Raw genomic sequence first — 17515 nt, 5'->3', positions numbered from 1 at the left:
ACCGCAGTGAAATGCGCAGAAAAACCGCGGTAAATCTGCCATGAATCCGCAGCGGTTTAGCACTGCGGATTTATCAAATCCGCTGCGGAAAAATCCGCAGAGGACCAGAATACGTGTGCACATACCGAAACCCTAACCCTAACCCTACCCCTAACCCTACCCCTAACCCTACCCCTAACCCTACCCCTAACCCTACCCCTACCCCTACCCCTACCCCTAACCCTACCCCTAACCCTACCCCTACCCCTAACCCTACCCCTAACCCTACCCCTAACCCTACCCCTAACCCTACCCCTAACCCTAGTTCTAACTCCAACCTTAGTGAAAAAAAAAAAAATTCTTTATTTTATTATTGTCCCTATCTATGGGGGACAAATGGGGGGGGTCATTTACAGTTTTTTTATTTTGACCACTGTGATAGATTATATCACAGTGATCAAAATTCACATTGGAACGAATCTGCCGGCCGGCAGATTCGGCGGGCGCACTGCGCATGCGCCCGCCATTTTGGAACATGGGGGCGCCCGGGGAAGAAGACGGACGGACCCCGCCAGGATCGGTAAGTATAAGGGGGGGAGATCAGGGCACAGGGGGGGGAGATCAGGGCACGGGGGGGCGTCGGAGCACGGGGGGGGAGGGATCGGAGCATGGGGGAGAGTGATCGGTGTGCGGGCGGGTGGATCGGTGTGCAGGGGGGGTGGATCGGTGTGCAGGGGGGGTGGATCGGAGCACGGGGGGGGATCGGAGTGCGGGGGGGTTTGATTGGAGCACGGGGGGGTGTGATTGGAGCACGGGGGGAGCGGACAGGAGGACGGGGGAGCGGAGCACAGGACGGAGGGGAGCGGGCCACAGATCGGGGGGCTGGGGGGGCGATCGGTGGGGTGGGGTGGGGGCACATTAGTATTTCCAGCCATGGCCGATGATATTGCAGCATCGGCCATGGCTGGATTGTAATATTTCACCATTTTTTTAGGTGAAATATTACAAATCGCTCTGATTGGCAGTTTCACTTTCAACAGCCAATCAGAGCGATCGTAGCCACGAGGGGGTGAAGCCACCCCCCCTGGGCTAAACTACCACTCCCCCTGTCCCTGCAGATCGGGTGAAATGGGAGTTAACCCTTTCACCCGATCTGCAGGGACGCGATCTTTCTGTGACACAGCATATGCGTCACAGGTCGGATTGGCACCGACTTTCATGACGCATACGCTGTGTCACAGGTCGGGAAGGGGTTAAAACTCCATAAAAGCACACCTTGTTTAGCTTACTGACAAAGCTCTAAGGGCGAAACCCTGGGTCCGGCATGATACATAAGGGTGCTTTTTTTATGGACCTTTAAAAATTCTGAAAGCGCTGTTGTGAGGAGCTGACCACTTACTAAAGACTATAGAATGAATGGACGTAGCGCAGAGTCCATAGCTCTAAGGGATGCCAACTTTTCCAGCACGGCGCATCGGTTGCATCTATATTGTTGTATTTTATTAGATATTTGCTTGCGGTGTTTTATTAGTGATTTGCTTGCTCATCTGTTCATCTACAGGAATCAATGTTTCTATTCAATGACAGCAAGCAGAGGAAGGTGGGCAGGTTGGATCTTATGTATACACTAGCTGAAGAGCCCGGCGTTGCCTGGGCATAGTAAATATCTGTGGTTAGTTATAGCACCTCACTTCTCTTATTTTCCCATCACGCCTCTCATTTTCCCCCTCACATCTCTCATTTTCCCCCTCACTCCTCTATTTTCCTCCTCACTCCTATCATTCCCCCCTAACACTTGTCATTTCGACCTCACATCTGTCATTTTCCGATCACTCCACTATTTTCCCTCACTCCTCTTATTTTGCACTCACACCTTTTCATTTTCACCTCACACCCCTCATTTTCACCTCACACCTCTCATTTTCCTCTCAGTATATACATGTTTATCATCTCCCTTATATATAGTATACACCTGTATGTCATCTCCTGTATATAGTATATACCTGTATGTCATCTCCCCTGTAAATAATATATACCTGCTGTATGTCATCTCCTCCTGTATATTTTATATACCTATGTGTCATCTCCTGTATATAGTATATACCTGTATGTCATCTCTTCTGTATATACTATATACCGGTATGTCATCTCCTCCTATATATAGTATATACCTGTATGTTATCTCCTGTATAAAGTATATACCTGTATGTAATCTCCCCTGTATATAGTATGTCATCTCCTCCTCTAAATACCTATGTGTCATCTCCTTTTTTATATAGTATATACAGTCATGGCCAAAAGTATTCACACCCCAGCAATTCTGTCAGATAATACTCAGTCTCTTCCTGAAAATGATTGCAAACACAAATTCTTTGGTATTATTATCTTCATTTCATTTGTCTTAAATCAAAAAACACAAAAGAGAATGAAGCAAAAAGCAAGGCATTGATCATTTCACACAAAACTCTAAAACTGGGCCAGACAAAAGTATTGGCACCCTCAGCCTAATACTTGGTTGCACAACCTTTAGCCAAAATAACTGCGACCAACCGCTTCCGGTATCCATCAATGAGTTTCTTACAATGCTCTGCTGGAATTTTAGACCATTCTTCTTTGGCAAACTGCTCCAGGTCCCTGATATTTGAAGGGTGCCTTCTCCAAACTGCCATTTTTAGATCTCTCCCCAGGTGTTCTATGGGATTCAGGTCTGGACTCATTGCTTTCCACCTTAGAAGTCTCCAGTGCTTTCTCTCAAACCATTTTCTAGTGCTTTTTGAAGTGTGTTTTGGGTCATTGTCCTGCTGGAAGACCCATGACCTCTGAGGGAGACCCAGCTTTCTCACACTGGGCCCTACATTATGCGGCAAAATTTGTTGGTAGTCTTCCGACTTCATAATGCCATGCACACGGTCAAGCAGTCCAGTGCCAGAGGCAGCAAAGCAACCCCAAAACATCAGGGAACCTCCGCCATGTTTGACTGTAGGGACCGTGTTCTTTTCTTTGAATGCCTCTTTTTCTCTCCTGTAAACGCTATGTTGATGCCTTTGCCCAAAAAGCTCTACTTTTGTCTCATCTGACCAGAGAACATTCTTCCAAAACGTTTTAGGCCTTTTCAGGTAAGTTTTGCCAAACTCCAGCCTGGCTTTTTTATGTCTCGGGGTAAGAAGTGGGGTCTTCCTGAGTCTCCTACCATACAGTCCCTTTTAATTCAGATACCGACGGATAATACGGGTTGACACTGTTGTACCCTTGGACTGCAGGGCAGCTTGAACTTCTTTGGATGTTAGTCGGGGTTCTTTACTCAACATCCGCACAATCTTGCCTTGAAATCTCTTGTCAATTTTTCTTTTCCGTCCACATCTAGGGAAATTAGCCACAGTGCCATGGGCTTTAAACTTCTTGATGACACTGCGCACGGTAGACACAGGAACATTCAGGTCTTTGGAGATGGACTTGTAGCCTTAAGAATGCTCATGCTTCCTCACAATTTGGTTTCTCAAGTCCTCAGACAGTTCTTTGGTCTTCTTTCTTTTCTCCATGCTCAATCTGGTACACACAAGGACACAGGACAGAGGTTGAGTCAACTTTAATCTATGTCAACTGGCTGCAAGTGTGATTTAGTTATTGTCAACACCTGTTAGATGCCACAGGTAAGTTACAGGTGCTGTTAATTACACAAATTAGAGAAGCATCACATGATTTTTCGAACAGTGTGAATACTTTTGTCCACCCCCTTTTTTATGTTTGGTGTGGAATTATATCCAATTTGGCTCTAGGACAATTCTTTTTGTGTTTTTTTCACTTAAGACACATTAAATGAAGATAATAATACCAAAGAATTTGTGTTTGCAATCATTTTCAGGAAGAAACTGAGTATTATCTGACAGAATTGCTGGGGTGTGAATACTTTTGGCCATGACTGTATGTCATCTCCCCCTGTATATAGTATATACGTGTGTCAACTCCTCCTGTATATAGTATATACCTGTGTGTCATCTCCCCTGTATATAGTATGTACCTGTGTGTCATCTCCCCTGTATATAATATGTACCTGTATGTCATCTCCCCTGTATATTGTGTATACCTGTGTGTCATCTCCCCTGTATATAGTATATATGTATGTGTCATCTCCTCCTGTATATAGTATATACCTGTATGTCATCTCCTCCTGTATATAGTATATACCTGTGTCATCTGCAAAACTGTCAGATCATCGATCCGTGATGTCCCCCCCTGGGACAAAGTGAAAAAGTTTAAAAAAAAAATTCCAAATGTGTAAAAAAAATTAAAAAAAATATTCCTAAATAATGAAAAAAAAAAAATATTATTCCCATAAATACATTTCTTTATCTAAATAAATAAAAAAAAACTATAAAAGTACATATATTTAGCATCGCCGCATCCGTAACAGCCCAACCTATAAAACTGGCCCACTAGTTAACCCCTTCAGTAAACACCGTAAGAAAAAAAAAACGAGGCAAAAAACGACGCTTTATTATCATACCGCCGAACAAAAAGTGGAATAACACGCGATCAAAAGGACAGATATAAATAACCATTGTACCGCTGAAAGCGTCATCTTGTCCCGCAAAAAACGAGCCGCCACACAGCATCATCAGCAAAAAAATAAAAAAGTTATAGTCCTGAGAATAAAGCGATGCCAAAATAATTATTTTTTCTATAAAATAGTTTTTATCGTATAAAAGCGCCAAAACATAAAAAAATGATATAAATGAGGTGTCGCTGTAATCGTACTGACCCGAAGAATAAAACTGCTTTATCAATTTTACCAAACGCGGAACGGTATAAACGCCTCCCCCAAAAGAAATTCATGAATAGCTGGTTTTTGGTCATTCTGTCTCACAAAAATCGGAATAAAAAGCTATCAAAAAATGTCACGTGCCCGAAAATGTTACCAATAAAAACGTCAACTCATCCCGCAAAAAACAAGACCTCACATGACTCTGTGGACCAAAATGTCCAGTGTGTGACGGCTGCCAATCATAAAAATCCGCTAAAAAACCCGCTATAAAAGTAAATCAAACCCCCCTTCATCACCCCCTTAGTTAGGGAAAAATTAAAAAAATGTATTTATTTCCATTTTCCCATTAGGGCTAGGGCTAGGGTTAGGGCTAGGGTTAGGGCTAGGGTTAGGGTTAGGGCTAGGGTTAGGGCTAGGGTTAGGGCTAGGGTTAGGGATAGGGTTAGGGCTAGGGTTAGAGCTAGGGTTAGGGCTAGGGTTAGGGCTAGGGTTAGGGTTAGGTCTAGGGTTAGGGCTAGGGTTAGGGCTAGGGTTAGGGCTAGGGTTAGGGCTAGGGGTATCAGCGTACTCAGGACAAATTGGACAACAACTTTTGGGGTCGAATTTCTCCTCTTACCCTCGGGAAAATACAAAACTGGGGGCTAAAAAATAATTTTGGGGGGAAAGATTTTTTTTTTTAATTTTCACGGCTCTGCATTACAAACTGTAGTGAAACACTTGGGGGTTCAACGCTCTCACAACACATCTAGATGAGTTCCTTAGGGGTCTAGTTTCCAAAATGGTGTCACTTGTGGGGGGTTTCTACTGTTTAGGTACATTAGGGGCTCTGCAAATGCAATGAGACACCTGCAGACCTTTCCATCTAAGTCTGCATTCCAAATGGAGTTCCTTCCCTTCCGAGCCCTTCCATGCACCCAAACAGTGGTTCCCCCCCACATATGGGGTATCAGCGCACTCAGGACAAATTGGACACACATTTTGGGGTCCAATTTCTCCTGTTACCCTCGGGAAAATACAAAACTGGGGGCTAAAAAATAATTTTTGTGGGAAAAAATTTTTGTTTTATTTTTACGGCTCTCCATTATAAACTTCTGTGAAGCCCTTGGTGGGTCAAAGCGCTCACCACACATCTAGATAAGTTTCTTAGGGGGTCTACTTTCCAAAATGGTGTCACTTGTGGGGGGTTTCTACTGTTTAGGTACATTATGGGCTCTGCAAACGCAACATGGTGTCTCATCTCAATTCCTGTCAATTTTGCATTGAAAAGTCAAACGGCGCTCCTTCCCTTCCGAGCTCTCCCATCCGCCCAAACAGTGGTTTACCCCCACATATGGGGTATCAGCGTACTCAGGACAAATTGTACAACAACTTTTGGGGTCCAATTTCTTCTCTTACCCTTGGAAAAATAAAAAATTGGGGGCAAAAAGATAATTTTTGTGAAAAAATATGATTTTTTATTTTTACGGTTCTGCATTATAAACTTCTGTGAAGCACTGGGTGGGTCAAAGTGCTCACCACACCTCTAGATAAGTTCCTTAGGGGGTCTACTTTCCAAAATGGTGTCACTTGTGGGGGGTTTCAATGTTTAGGCACATCAGTGGCTCTCCAAACGCAACATGGCGTCCCATCTCAATTCCTGTCAATTTTGCATTGAAAAGTCAAACGGCGCTCCTTCCCTTCCGAGCTCTCCCATCCGCCCAAACAGTGGTTTACCCCCACATATGGGGTATCAGCGTACTCAGGACAAATTGTACAACAACTTTTGGGGTCAAATTTCTTCTCTTACCCTTGGAAAAATAAAATATTGGGGGCGAAAAGATAATTTTTGTGAAAAAATATGATTTTTTATTTTTACGGTTCTACATTATAAACTTCTGTGAAGCACTTGGTGGGTCAAAGAGCTCACCACACCTCTAGATAAGTTCCTTAGGGGTCTACTTTCCAAAATGGTGTCACTTGTGGGGGGTTTCAATGTTTAGGCACATCAGGGGCTCTCCAAACGAAACATGGCGTCCCATCTCAATTCCAGTCAATTTTGCATTGAACAGTCAAATGGCGCTCCTTCGCTTCCGAGCTGTGCCATGCGCCCAAACAGTGGTTTACCCCCACATGTGGGGTATTGGCGTACTCAGGACAAATTGTACAATAATGTTTGGGGTTCACTTTCTCCTGTTACCCTTGGTAAAATAAAACAAATTGGAGCTGAATTAAATTTTTTGTGAAAAAAAGTTAAATGTTCATTTTTATTTAAACATTCAAAAAATTCCTGTGAAGCACCAGAAGGGTTAATAAACTTCTTGTATGTGGTTTTGAGCACCTTGAGGGGTGTAGTTTTTAGAATGGTGTCACACTTGGGTATTTTCTATCATATAGACCCCTCAAAATGACTTCAAATGAGATGTGGTCCCTAAAAAAAAATGGTGTTGTAGAAATGAGAAATTGCTGGTCAACTTTTCACCCTTATAACTCCCTAACAAAAAAAAATTTTGGTTCCAAAATTGTGCTGATGTAAAGTAGACATGTGGGAAATGTTACTTATTAAGTATTTTGTGTGACATATCTCTGTGATTTAATTGCATAAAAATTCAAAGTTGGAAAATTGCGAAATTTTCATAATTTTCGCCAAATTTCCGTTTTTTTCACAAATAAACGCTGGTACTATCAAAGAATTTTTACCATTGTCATGAAGTACAATATGTCACGAGAAAACAATGTCAGATTCACTGGGATCCGTTGAAGCGTTCCAGAGTTATAACCTCATAAAGGGACAGTGGTCAGAATTGTAAAATTTGGCCCGGTCATTAACGTGCAAACCACCCTTGGGGGTAAAGGGGTTAAGGGGGAGGGAGAAAAAGACACCACATGTTTAGTCAGGAGTTGGAAGCGTGAAGTTGAAGGGTTAGGACAGAGGATGAGGTCCTGGAGCAAGAGGATGGATGGATGGTAGATGAAGTTTTGGAGATCGGTTGCCGACTGAGCTGGACACACGTCTTAATGTTGAGGGAACCGTCATCTAGATTTCATTAACTTTCTTAACTGGAACTGTTGCTGCTGGAAACATGGGCCTTGGTTGTGTTACCTTACATTTGGAGGAGCCTGGACTGTGACTACAGACTATACTGTTGGGAGATACGAAATCTGTGGGCCAACCAACAGTTGGGAGACAGTGAATATTGCATGGTACAGGGGCAGTGGGACTATCGGTCCCGGGGATGGGATTTTATGGACTGGGGACATTGTATTTTGGCCTTCTACCTGGATTTTTTGTAAAACCATGGATGTATGGAATAAAAAAATTGTTGCATCATTAACCTGCCTAGGTGATTACTATAACCCACAACTTCAGATCTTCACAGTAACATACTCTGGAGGTAATAAATCAATCCTTACTGTTTTATACTATGTTTTGGTATCTGTTTGTTCTATAGAAGTTGCACTGAAGAATTATTCTCCTGGATGCCGAGTGATATGGAAGATTGATGCTGCCAGCATCAATAGTAAAAAGATCTAATGTTAAAAATACCAAAAACAAAAAAAAATCATCATATACTCAACTTCCGGCGCCTTTCCCAATCCTCGCGACGCTTCGGTGACCGGTCCATGCATTGCGATCTCGCGAGATGATGATGTAGCGCTACGTCATCATCTTGTGAGACCGCAATGCACTCTTGAGACCGGAGTGCGCGAGGAGCGTCGGTAAACGCTTCCTGGATCCAGGGGCCAACAAAAGATGAGTGTATAACTATTTTTTATTTTATTCTTTTTTTTAACAGGGATATGATGCCCACATTGCTATATACTACGTGGGCTGTGCAATATATTACGCAGGCTGGACAACATACCATGTGGGCTGTGCAATATACTATGCGCGCTGGGCAATATACTACGCGGGCTGGGCAATATACTACGGGGGCTGTGCAATATACTACGTGGGCTGGGCAATATACTACGCGTGCTGTGCAATATACTACGCGGGCTGGGCAATATACTACGCGGGCTGTGCAATATACTATGCGGGTTGGGCAATATACTACGCGGGCTGGGCAATGTACTACGCGGGCTGTGCAATATACTACGCGCGCTGGGCAATATACTACGCAGGCTGGGCAATATACTACGCGGGCTGTGCAATATACTACGCGGGCTGGGCAATATACTACGCGGGCTGTGCAATATACTACGTGGGCTGGGCAATATACTACGTGGGCTGGGCAATATACTACGCGTGCTGGGCAATATACTACGCGTGCTGTGCAATATACTACGCGGCCTGGGCAATATACTACGCGGGCTGTGCAATATACTATGCGGGTTGGGCAATATGCTACGCGGGCTGGGCAATGTACTACGCGGGCTGTGCAATATACTACGCGCGCTGGGCAATATACTACGCAGGCTGGGCAATATACTACGCGGGCTGTGCAATATACTACGCGGGCTGGGCAATATACTACGCGGGCTGTGCAATATACTACGTGGGCTGGGCAATATACTACGTGGCTGGGCAATATTCTACTTGACTGGGCAATATACTACGTGGGCTGTGCAATATACTATGCAGGCTGGGCAATATACTATGCGTGCTGTGCAATATACTACGTGCGCTGGGCAATATACTATGCGGGCTGTGCAATATACTATGCGGGCTGTGCAATATACTATGTGGGCTGTGCAATATACTACACGGGCTGTGCAATATACTACGTGACAGGGCAATATACTACGTGACTGGGCAATATACTACGTGACTGGGCAATATACTATGTGGCTGGGCAATATACTACGTGACTGGGCAATATACTATGTGGCTGGGCAATATAGTACGTGACTGGGTAATATAGTACGTGACTGGGCAATATATTATGTGGCTGGGCAATATAGTACGTGGCTGGGCAATATAGTACGTGACTGGGCAATATACTACGTGGCTGGGCAATATACTACGTGACTGGGCAATATACTACATGGCTGGGCAATATACTATGTGGGTGGGCAATATACTACATGACTGGGCAATATAGTATGTGACTGGGCAATATACTATGTGGCTGGGCAATATACTATGTGGCTGGGCAATATAGTACGTGACTGGGCAATATAGTACGTGACTGGGCAATATACTACGTGGCTGGGCAATATACTACGTGACTGGGCAATGTACTACATGGCTGGGCAATATACTATGTGGGTGGGCAATATACTACATGACTGGGCAATATAGTATGTGACTGGGCAATATACTATGTGGCTGGGCAATATACTACGTGGCTGGGCAATATACTACGTGGCTGGGCAATATACTACGTGGCTGGGCAATATACTACGTGGGCTGTGCAATATACCACGTGGACATGCATATTCTAGAATACGCGATGCGTTAGAATTGGGCCACCATCTATTTCTAACTAGCAAAGAGACAAAAATTCAGATTTGTACAAAACAGGTGATTCTGTGGAAAGAATAAGATGAGCTTCTGATTATCTTACTGCTTCCTGACACTAAGAACAGAAGCATAAATTAAACGAAATCTTTCATACAACTTTCACCTTAGAGTTCACCCTATCTGGGAACCAAAATGATAATATAATTTAATAAAAATAAAATATTCAGCTTATTCCGATGTTTCCAAAAAACTTTCTCATGTTTCATAACAACACAAGTATAAAATCTGTGCTTGGATATAAATACCTAATGGTAATGTCATCCTGCTAAATACACTGTGTGAAATGAGAACAGCTTACTGTGGGCGTTGTGAGATCTATGGAGAATAAACTCTGCAAGCAGCCGCAAACGTTAGAGACATATCCTGCATATTTAATAAGTGATAGTGGCTGAAATACCCTGCAGATTGGTGGGGATCTAAGTTCTATTATCTGTACCATGCACCATGTCACACCGGTAACTCGCACGCCTTCTCCGTGTGGTTCTACGCACTGTGTTAAATGCTCTGCTCTTGCCTCACCCCTCTTTTTTGCTCTTGATCTTGGGCAGATCTAGCCCTGTTTATTTCTTAGAACTGGTACTATGGCTTCTATGACTGACAGCCCATAGGCGTATACAGCCTTCTTAGGTCCTCATGCTATGCCGGGTGATTCTCTGCCAGGTTGTATGTCTGGGCTATATTATCGCTACTCTTTAGACCTGTGACACAACTATCATTGTGTCATCTTCTCTCTTTCATGCTTTGTGCATGCACCATTTTTACATATTGTTTGTGTGCATGGGACTCCAATATAGTGGGAATCCACTCCCATGACATCCTATGGGGGTACAGTTCCATATGTTGAGACTTATTGTATGGTATTATATGTGCCTGTTATAGCGCCACAAAAAATGGTCCTAGTACATTATTTGTAACTATTCTCTAGGAGAAGCATTGGGGATAGACTACCTGATATTATCTGTAAAACAGCACTAAATGGATATACATAAAATAAATCTTAAAAATATAAATATGTACACACATGTGCATGTATATGTTTATATATATATATATATATATATATATATATATATATATATATATATAAATGTATCTCAATAACACATAATAATAGCCAAGAAGTGTTAGTGACAAGGAGTGATAACCTCTCAAGAAGCAAAAACAGAAGCAACTCCAAACCAAAAAATGGACTTAAGTATCAGACAAACAATTAATATAAAATTGCCTTTATTAAATATACATTGGCAAACAGTGATACAAATTATAAGAAAAAATGTGTTCACGCATCAGGACAAATACTTCAGCAAAAATATACATCAATTATACACAAGTTAAAAAACTTAAAAATAAAAACCGGATCAGAGGATAATATAATTTGCATCAATGTTAAGGCCCCGAAATATATATGCTTGGGGAATTGGATGCATACACTCAGAAGAATGCAAAAAAATGGTGAATGTCAAATAAAATTAAATACAAATATCAGCGCAATATAAAGTGCAAAAAGGTGCATAATATTCATTTATATAAAAGGAGAGACAATAATGAGACTTAACTAATAGTGAAAAAACAAAATGGTGGAAAGGACTAAACCATTAACATGAATCCATATAGGATAGTGAGGGTGGAACATTGCAAACAAAAATACCCACAGATATATAAAAGCACTTTTTGGGCAATATACCTTTAACATCTGGTCAGGTGGAGTCACGGACAACGCGCACAGCCCAACGCGCGTTTCGGACTGAAAATCCTTCGTCAGGGGAAACTTTGTCATAAAGTGAAACTATATCTTATTGTTATACTGTCACTTTATGATCTTAGTGATATACCATTACTTCATGAGGTTGGAAACCCCCCTTAATGTAGGATGCATATAGGAAGGACACATATATAACGGTTTGGTACTGGGGCATACATTTTCAAATAAATACCTCTACAAGAAATGTACAAAGTTCCTTAGTCCAGTATGATGAAGAAGCTTTAGCTGTATAATTAAACATAAAACCTTTGCTGAAATTCACTTACTGGTGCATGCGAGCTCGGCTGAATGGAGCCGTGTAACAATCTGTCTCTTCTAGATCCGGAAGGGCCTCTTTGTCGAGCTTCATTGGGTTTCTAGGTAGCCAGCTTTTCAGTTGCCTCATATTCCTCTGCAAACTAAAAGAAAGAAATGTTTTACAGCCATGAACTTTATCACATTTGACTTTGCTGAGAGAATCTTAGGAACTTGCAGTAGATGAGATACTACTTCACCCGTCTTCTGAAACCAATGTTAAGTGAATTTATACCACTGGTTATAGCCGCTGGTAGAGTCTACCTCCCATTATTATTCCTGTGAAGTCAAAATTCTGTTCAATTGAAAATGGTAATCAATTTGACAAATATGTTAAAAGAAAATCATATGCTCCATCTGAATTCTAAATTCCCTCATAATATATATGACTAGCCTATTTGGTGAATTAGTCAATGTTCCGAACCATCACTGAGCTAATTGTAGACACAACTTTTGCCCAGCTGCGTTGTATAAGTCCAAGGTTTAGCCACATATTTTAGGTCCATAACACAAGGATCCTGCATATGCCGCTCGTTGATATCTCTACACCGGGCTATAATGCACCATAGTCTACCAGGTACGCTTGGCAGGCATAATCAGATGTCATATCTTGAAAAGTATAATGTTGCAGGGTATATATACTAGATTCCTTGATAGGACGTTGATCCAGGGAACTAGTCTGATTGCCGTATGTGGAGTCGGGAAGGAATTTTTTTCCCCAATGTGGAGCTTACTCTTTGCCACATGGTTTTTTTTTGCCTTCCTCTGGATCAACATGTTAGGGCATGTTAGGTTAGGCTATGGGTTGAACTAGATGCACTTAAAGTCTTCCTTCAACCTTAATAACTATGTTACTATATCAAGGAGGTATTAAATAGTTTCCATTAATCCCTGTTGTAAAAAGTGATAGAACCTGACTATATCAATATCTGATATACATGATGTTTGTAATAATATGTTAGCATACTAGCGCTCTGTTTCTTTTTTTAGAAAGATGCAGAAAGAGAGTGACATAGCATGACAGGCCGAAGAAAATCTTTTACAAATTCTTAAACTTTTTGCAGGACTTCAGTTGGAGCCATGACTTTCCAAGAAGATATATTCGTACATCTACGAGATGCTAGTTTGCTAAATTTTATGCGTTTTATGTTAACGAACAGTTTAGTAAGTGTGAGGTTTGTATATGATGTTAATTGATGATTTCGGTTAGGTTTTAGGCCGAGTAGCATATGCAGAATGCAAGAAAATTACGTCATTAGAATATTTGAATTTAACCTTTAAACTATTCACAAATCTTCAATGTTTGGTGTTACTCACAATACTACAAAGATGTCTCAATGGTAAATATATAGCTTACCCAAGTGCTGATACTTGTAGTACCTCTACACTGTGAAAGTGACAGCTTTTTTAAACATTGGAGTCTACAATCCTAACAATGGGTGAAAGAACACTGAAGGTGGTACAACATTTTTCAAAATGCAAAATTTCAAAAGAACATTTTTTTTTCTACAATTTACCCCACATGAAAACATGGCATTGCAAGCATTAATGATCTGGAATAGTGCTCAGGCTCCAAATCTCTGGCCAAGTGTCCAAAATCTCTGGGTGAGCCCCATTTTGAACAGTTTCAGTATAAACATAATGCTGATACAAATAAAGGACTTTGATTCGCAATCTACCTGGGTGAGTGCCGCATTTTCCTTTTTCTCCTTGGATAATGCTGATACAGTTGGATCTTGTGGAAGAGCAGGGAACTATCGGCTTCCTGCCCCACCACTCTCTATCCTGTGGCCTGCAGGCTGCTGTAGTATTTTGGGCTACAGGAATAATGTGTCCTGCCTGCGGTGGTGCAAGGACTCAAATGCATTGGGCAGCCTGTGCTGGCCTGCTCTGGGTGCCGGAGAGAAAAGACTTGGTTGCTTTGGATTAAGTGAGTAAAAACTTTAGTATTTTGTACAGGGAGGAGGTAGAATTATTATGTTTGAAGGTCTCACTCAAGAGGCATTATTATTGGGTTTGGAGGTACAATACTTGCCCTTCACAGAGCACTGGCATCTCACGCTACACCACTGAGCTGTGACTAAACTTTCAATTTCAGTAGCCAAAGAAGAAATGTCAAATCTGTTGTGCTATAAGTATAATTGTTCAGAGACACAACTAAAACATACGCACAGAATAGGGAATACTTTACTGGTTTCTCCTTCAGCGGACCCGCCTTGGAGTACATGAGTCCACTGGTAGCAGTAGATTGATCAATGGTGTTTCAGATCTTAAGCACCAGTGGGTCCTCAAAAAGAGAAGCGGTGTCCCCATGAGACAACCTTTTTTGTATGCATATGTTTCATTTTCTTGCAACACTGATAAGGGGAGACAATGGCCAGTTATGGCGTTGATGTCCCTTAATTTTACATTTCAATGTAATATTGTCTTCCAATATTAACTACGCTAGTTGCATTTTTATTATGTCAGAGAGTTCAGAATGCTCCAAACTTAATATAAAATTATTGCCTTTTAGATAATTTGCTAGAAATCTTTAACTAATATAAATAAACATTACATTTGTTCTATTTGGAGTCTTTCTGGGAGAATAAATACAACACTATAACATAATAACAGCATCTGAGAAGGAGCAACATATCATAAAAAGTCCCATGTGGACATGATTTAAAATGGCTCCCTCGATGAGCGGAAACATAGCACATATCTGACATTTGCGAGAATAAAGCAAATTTATATTGGATATTTTGATGTGCTGCTTTCATCCTTTTCTTCAATGAATACACTTATAATAATAGTAAATGTATACTTTAGCGAATTCTATTTCTTCCAGGATGTGGACACTTTTGAGGCATTTTATTCTCCTAAACTCATGTCATTTTTATATAGAAATAATTTTAACAGTTGGCTTTTATTAAAAATGTGAACTATTTAAATAATTTCAACAATCTCTATGCATCATAGTACATAACAAACTACCGAATAAGTTGACAGTGAAACCACCAGTACACTACATGGTCTGTAACATTTAGCTTTCTTCTCCTGAGCCATCATCTAAGCCAATTTATGACCAGTTAAAACTTGGATTTGGTCATAAATCAGCCCAGAATGTTGTTCATAAGAAAGGTTATAAATCATATAGAAAAAACCCTAACGTTTAAAATGAATGTACTTTATTATTAAAACCAATAATAAAGTACATTCATTTTAAACGTTAGGGTTTTTTCTATATGATTTATACCTTTTCCCTACTATACGTATTTGTCATAAGAAAGGTTACAAAAATGAGCCATCAGAAGAGCTCAAGAACAAGACTACACCAAAAACTCATTCTGCAGTCTACAAGATACTGTGATACTTTTAACTGTACTTGATAACAGTCCAAAATATTTACCGAACCGTTAAACCTTGTTGCAAATTATTTTATAGCTTAAAGGGAACGTGTCATATCCAATATTGCTATTGACCTGCAGATATAGGGTTAATCTGCAAGCTAATAGTGTTATGAAGATGCCCGGCTGCAGTGATGAACTTGTGAGAAAATGACCATTATTTCTTCTGGGAGCCTCCGGCTTTCTGTTATGGAGGTGTGCCCAGAGCAACTACACTCACTGCTCACAGGACTGAGGGCGGTGACTGTAAGCACGCCCTAGCACTGACTGATAGCCAGCTCTGCACTGAAACACTACAGAGCCGGCTGTCAATCAAAGGCTATGACATATATATCCATCATGAAGCACAAATTCATCCTAGTTACCAACCATCCCTGATACAGCGGGACACTACCAAATTTTGTGAGCTAACCCGCTATCATGGGATTTTAACAGGTATATCTCAACGTCAACTACAGTATATCTGTGTTCATGGGTTACAGATACAGTTGAATACAATGGTGGAGCAGGGAGCCACCAGATCCCTACTTTACCATTAAATCTGGGTAGAAATTGAAGGATGTGGAAGAACCTTCAGATCACGTGACATTCTCAGGCCACATGACTGGCCAGCAGCAAGCAGCTCAATGGAAAATTAGGGATGAGACAGGCAAGTGGAATACTTGTCTGTTCGTTGGGGTGTGGCAGCAACATACTGAGTCCATGGGTATGGGGCATCATAACTTTTAGAAAGGGCATCAAACTGTGTTGAGACTGTTGGTGGGCAGTGAAAAAAGTAGACCAAGTTTTCAAGTTTCAAACTTTGCTATACCTTTGTATGAATAATGCCAAAATGCAGCCATCCCATCTTACTGCAAAGTATCATAAAATTTAGAAAAAAACACTTAAAAGTTCCTTGAATATTCCATTTATCAAAAATCAATTTTCATTTTCAACATTTTCCATAGAAATCTACTATATAATTGTCTAAGGGTCACTTCCATCTTTCTGTCTGTCTGTCTGTCTGTCTGTAATGGAAATCCAAAGTCATCGATTGGTCGCAGCAAAACAGCCATGACCAATCAGCGACGGGCACAGTCCAGCGGCAAAATGGCCGCACCTTTCTCTCCACAGTCAGTGCCTGCTCCATACTCCCCCCCCAGTCAGCGCTCACACAAGGTTAATGGCAGCATTAACGGACCGTGTTATGCCGCGGTGTAACGCACTACGTTAACGCTGCTATTAACCCTGTGTGACCAACTTTTTACTATTGATGCTGCCTATGCAGCATCAATAGTAAAAAGATCTAATGTTAAAAATAATAAACAAAATACAGTATATAGGGCCCTGTGTAGTGCTCCATACAGTTTAATGGACCCCATATAGTGCTCCATACAGTATTATGGACACCACATAGTCTTCCATACAGTATTTTGACCACATAGTCCCCCACCAAACATTATGGGCACCACCTAGTCATCCATACAGTATAATGGTCCCCATATAGTGCTCCATACAGTATTATGGACACCACACAGTCTTCCATACAGTATTATGACCACATAGTCCCCCACCAAACATTATGGGCACCACCTAGTCATCCATACAGTATAATGGTCCCCATATAGTGCTCCATACAGTTTTATTGCATCATAGATTGCTCCATACATAGATTGCTCTATTGCTCCATGGATTGCTCCATACAGTATAATGGGCTCCATATAGTGCTCCATACAGTATGATGGGCCCCATATAATGATCCATGCAGAAAAAATAAGCAAACAAATACCTCTCCCCGTTCCCTTGCTGCTCCACGCTCTGTAATCTCTTGACTTCTGACCCTCTCCACTGTTCAGCACAGAGTGCGCGCTGTAGTGACATCATCGCACCTTTTGGGCTGAGATGTC

The 17515-nt window shown here is 41.5% G+C and overlaps 1 protein-coding gene across 2 annotated transcripts in view; it reads right to left on the bottom strand.

Moving 5' to 3' along the window:
- ANO3 (anoctamin 3) overlaps positions 1 to 17515 on the bottom strand; it is a 745314-nt gene that overhangs the window by 229295 nt on the left and 498504 nt on the right. For both annotated transcript variants that reach the window (XM_069740331.1, XM_069740330.1), the window contains one exon: positions 12213 to 12344. In XM_069740331.1, coding sequence (XP_069596432.1) covers positions 12213 to 12344 — 132 coding nt within the window. The remainder of the gene's footprint in view (positions 1 to 12212; positions 12345 to 17515) is intronic.

The sequence above is a fragment of the Ranitomeya imitator genome, chromosome 9, assembly GCF_032444005.1.
Source record: "Ranitomeya imitator isolate aRanImi1 chromosome 9, aRanImi1.pri, whole genome shotgun sequence".
Taxonomy (NCBI): domain Eukaryota; kingdom Metazoa; phylum Chordata; class Amphibia; order Anura; family Dendrobatidae; genus Ranitomeya; species Ranitomeya imitator.
This window is presented reverse-complemented; position numbering and strand designations above follow the sequence as displayed.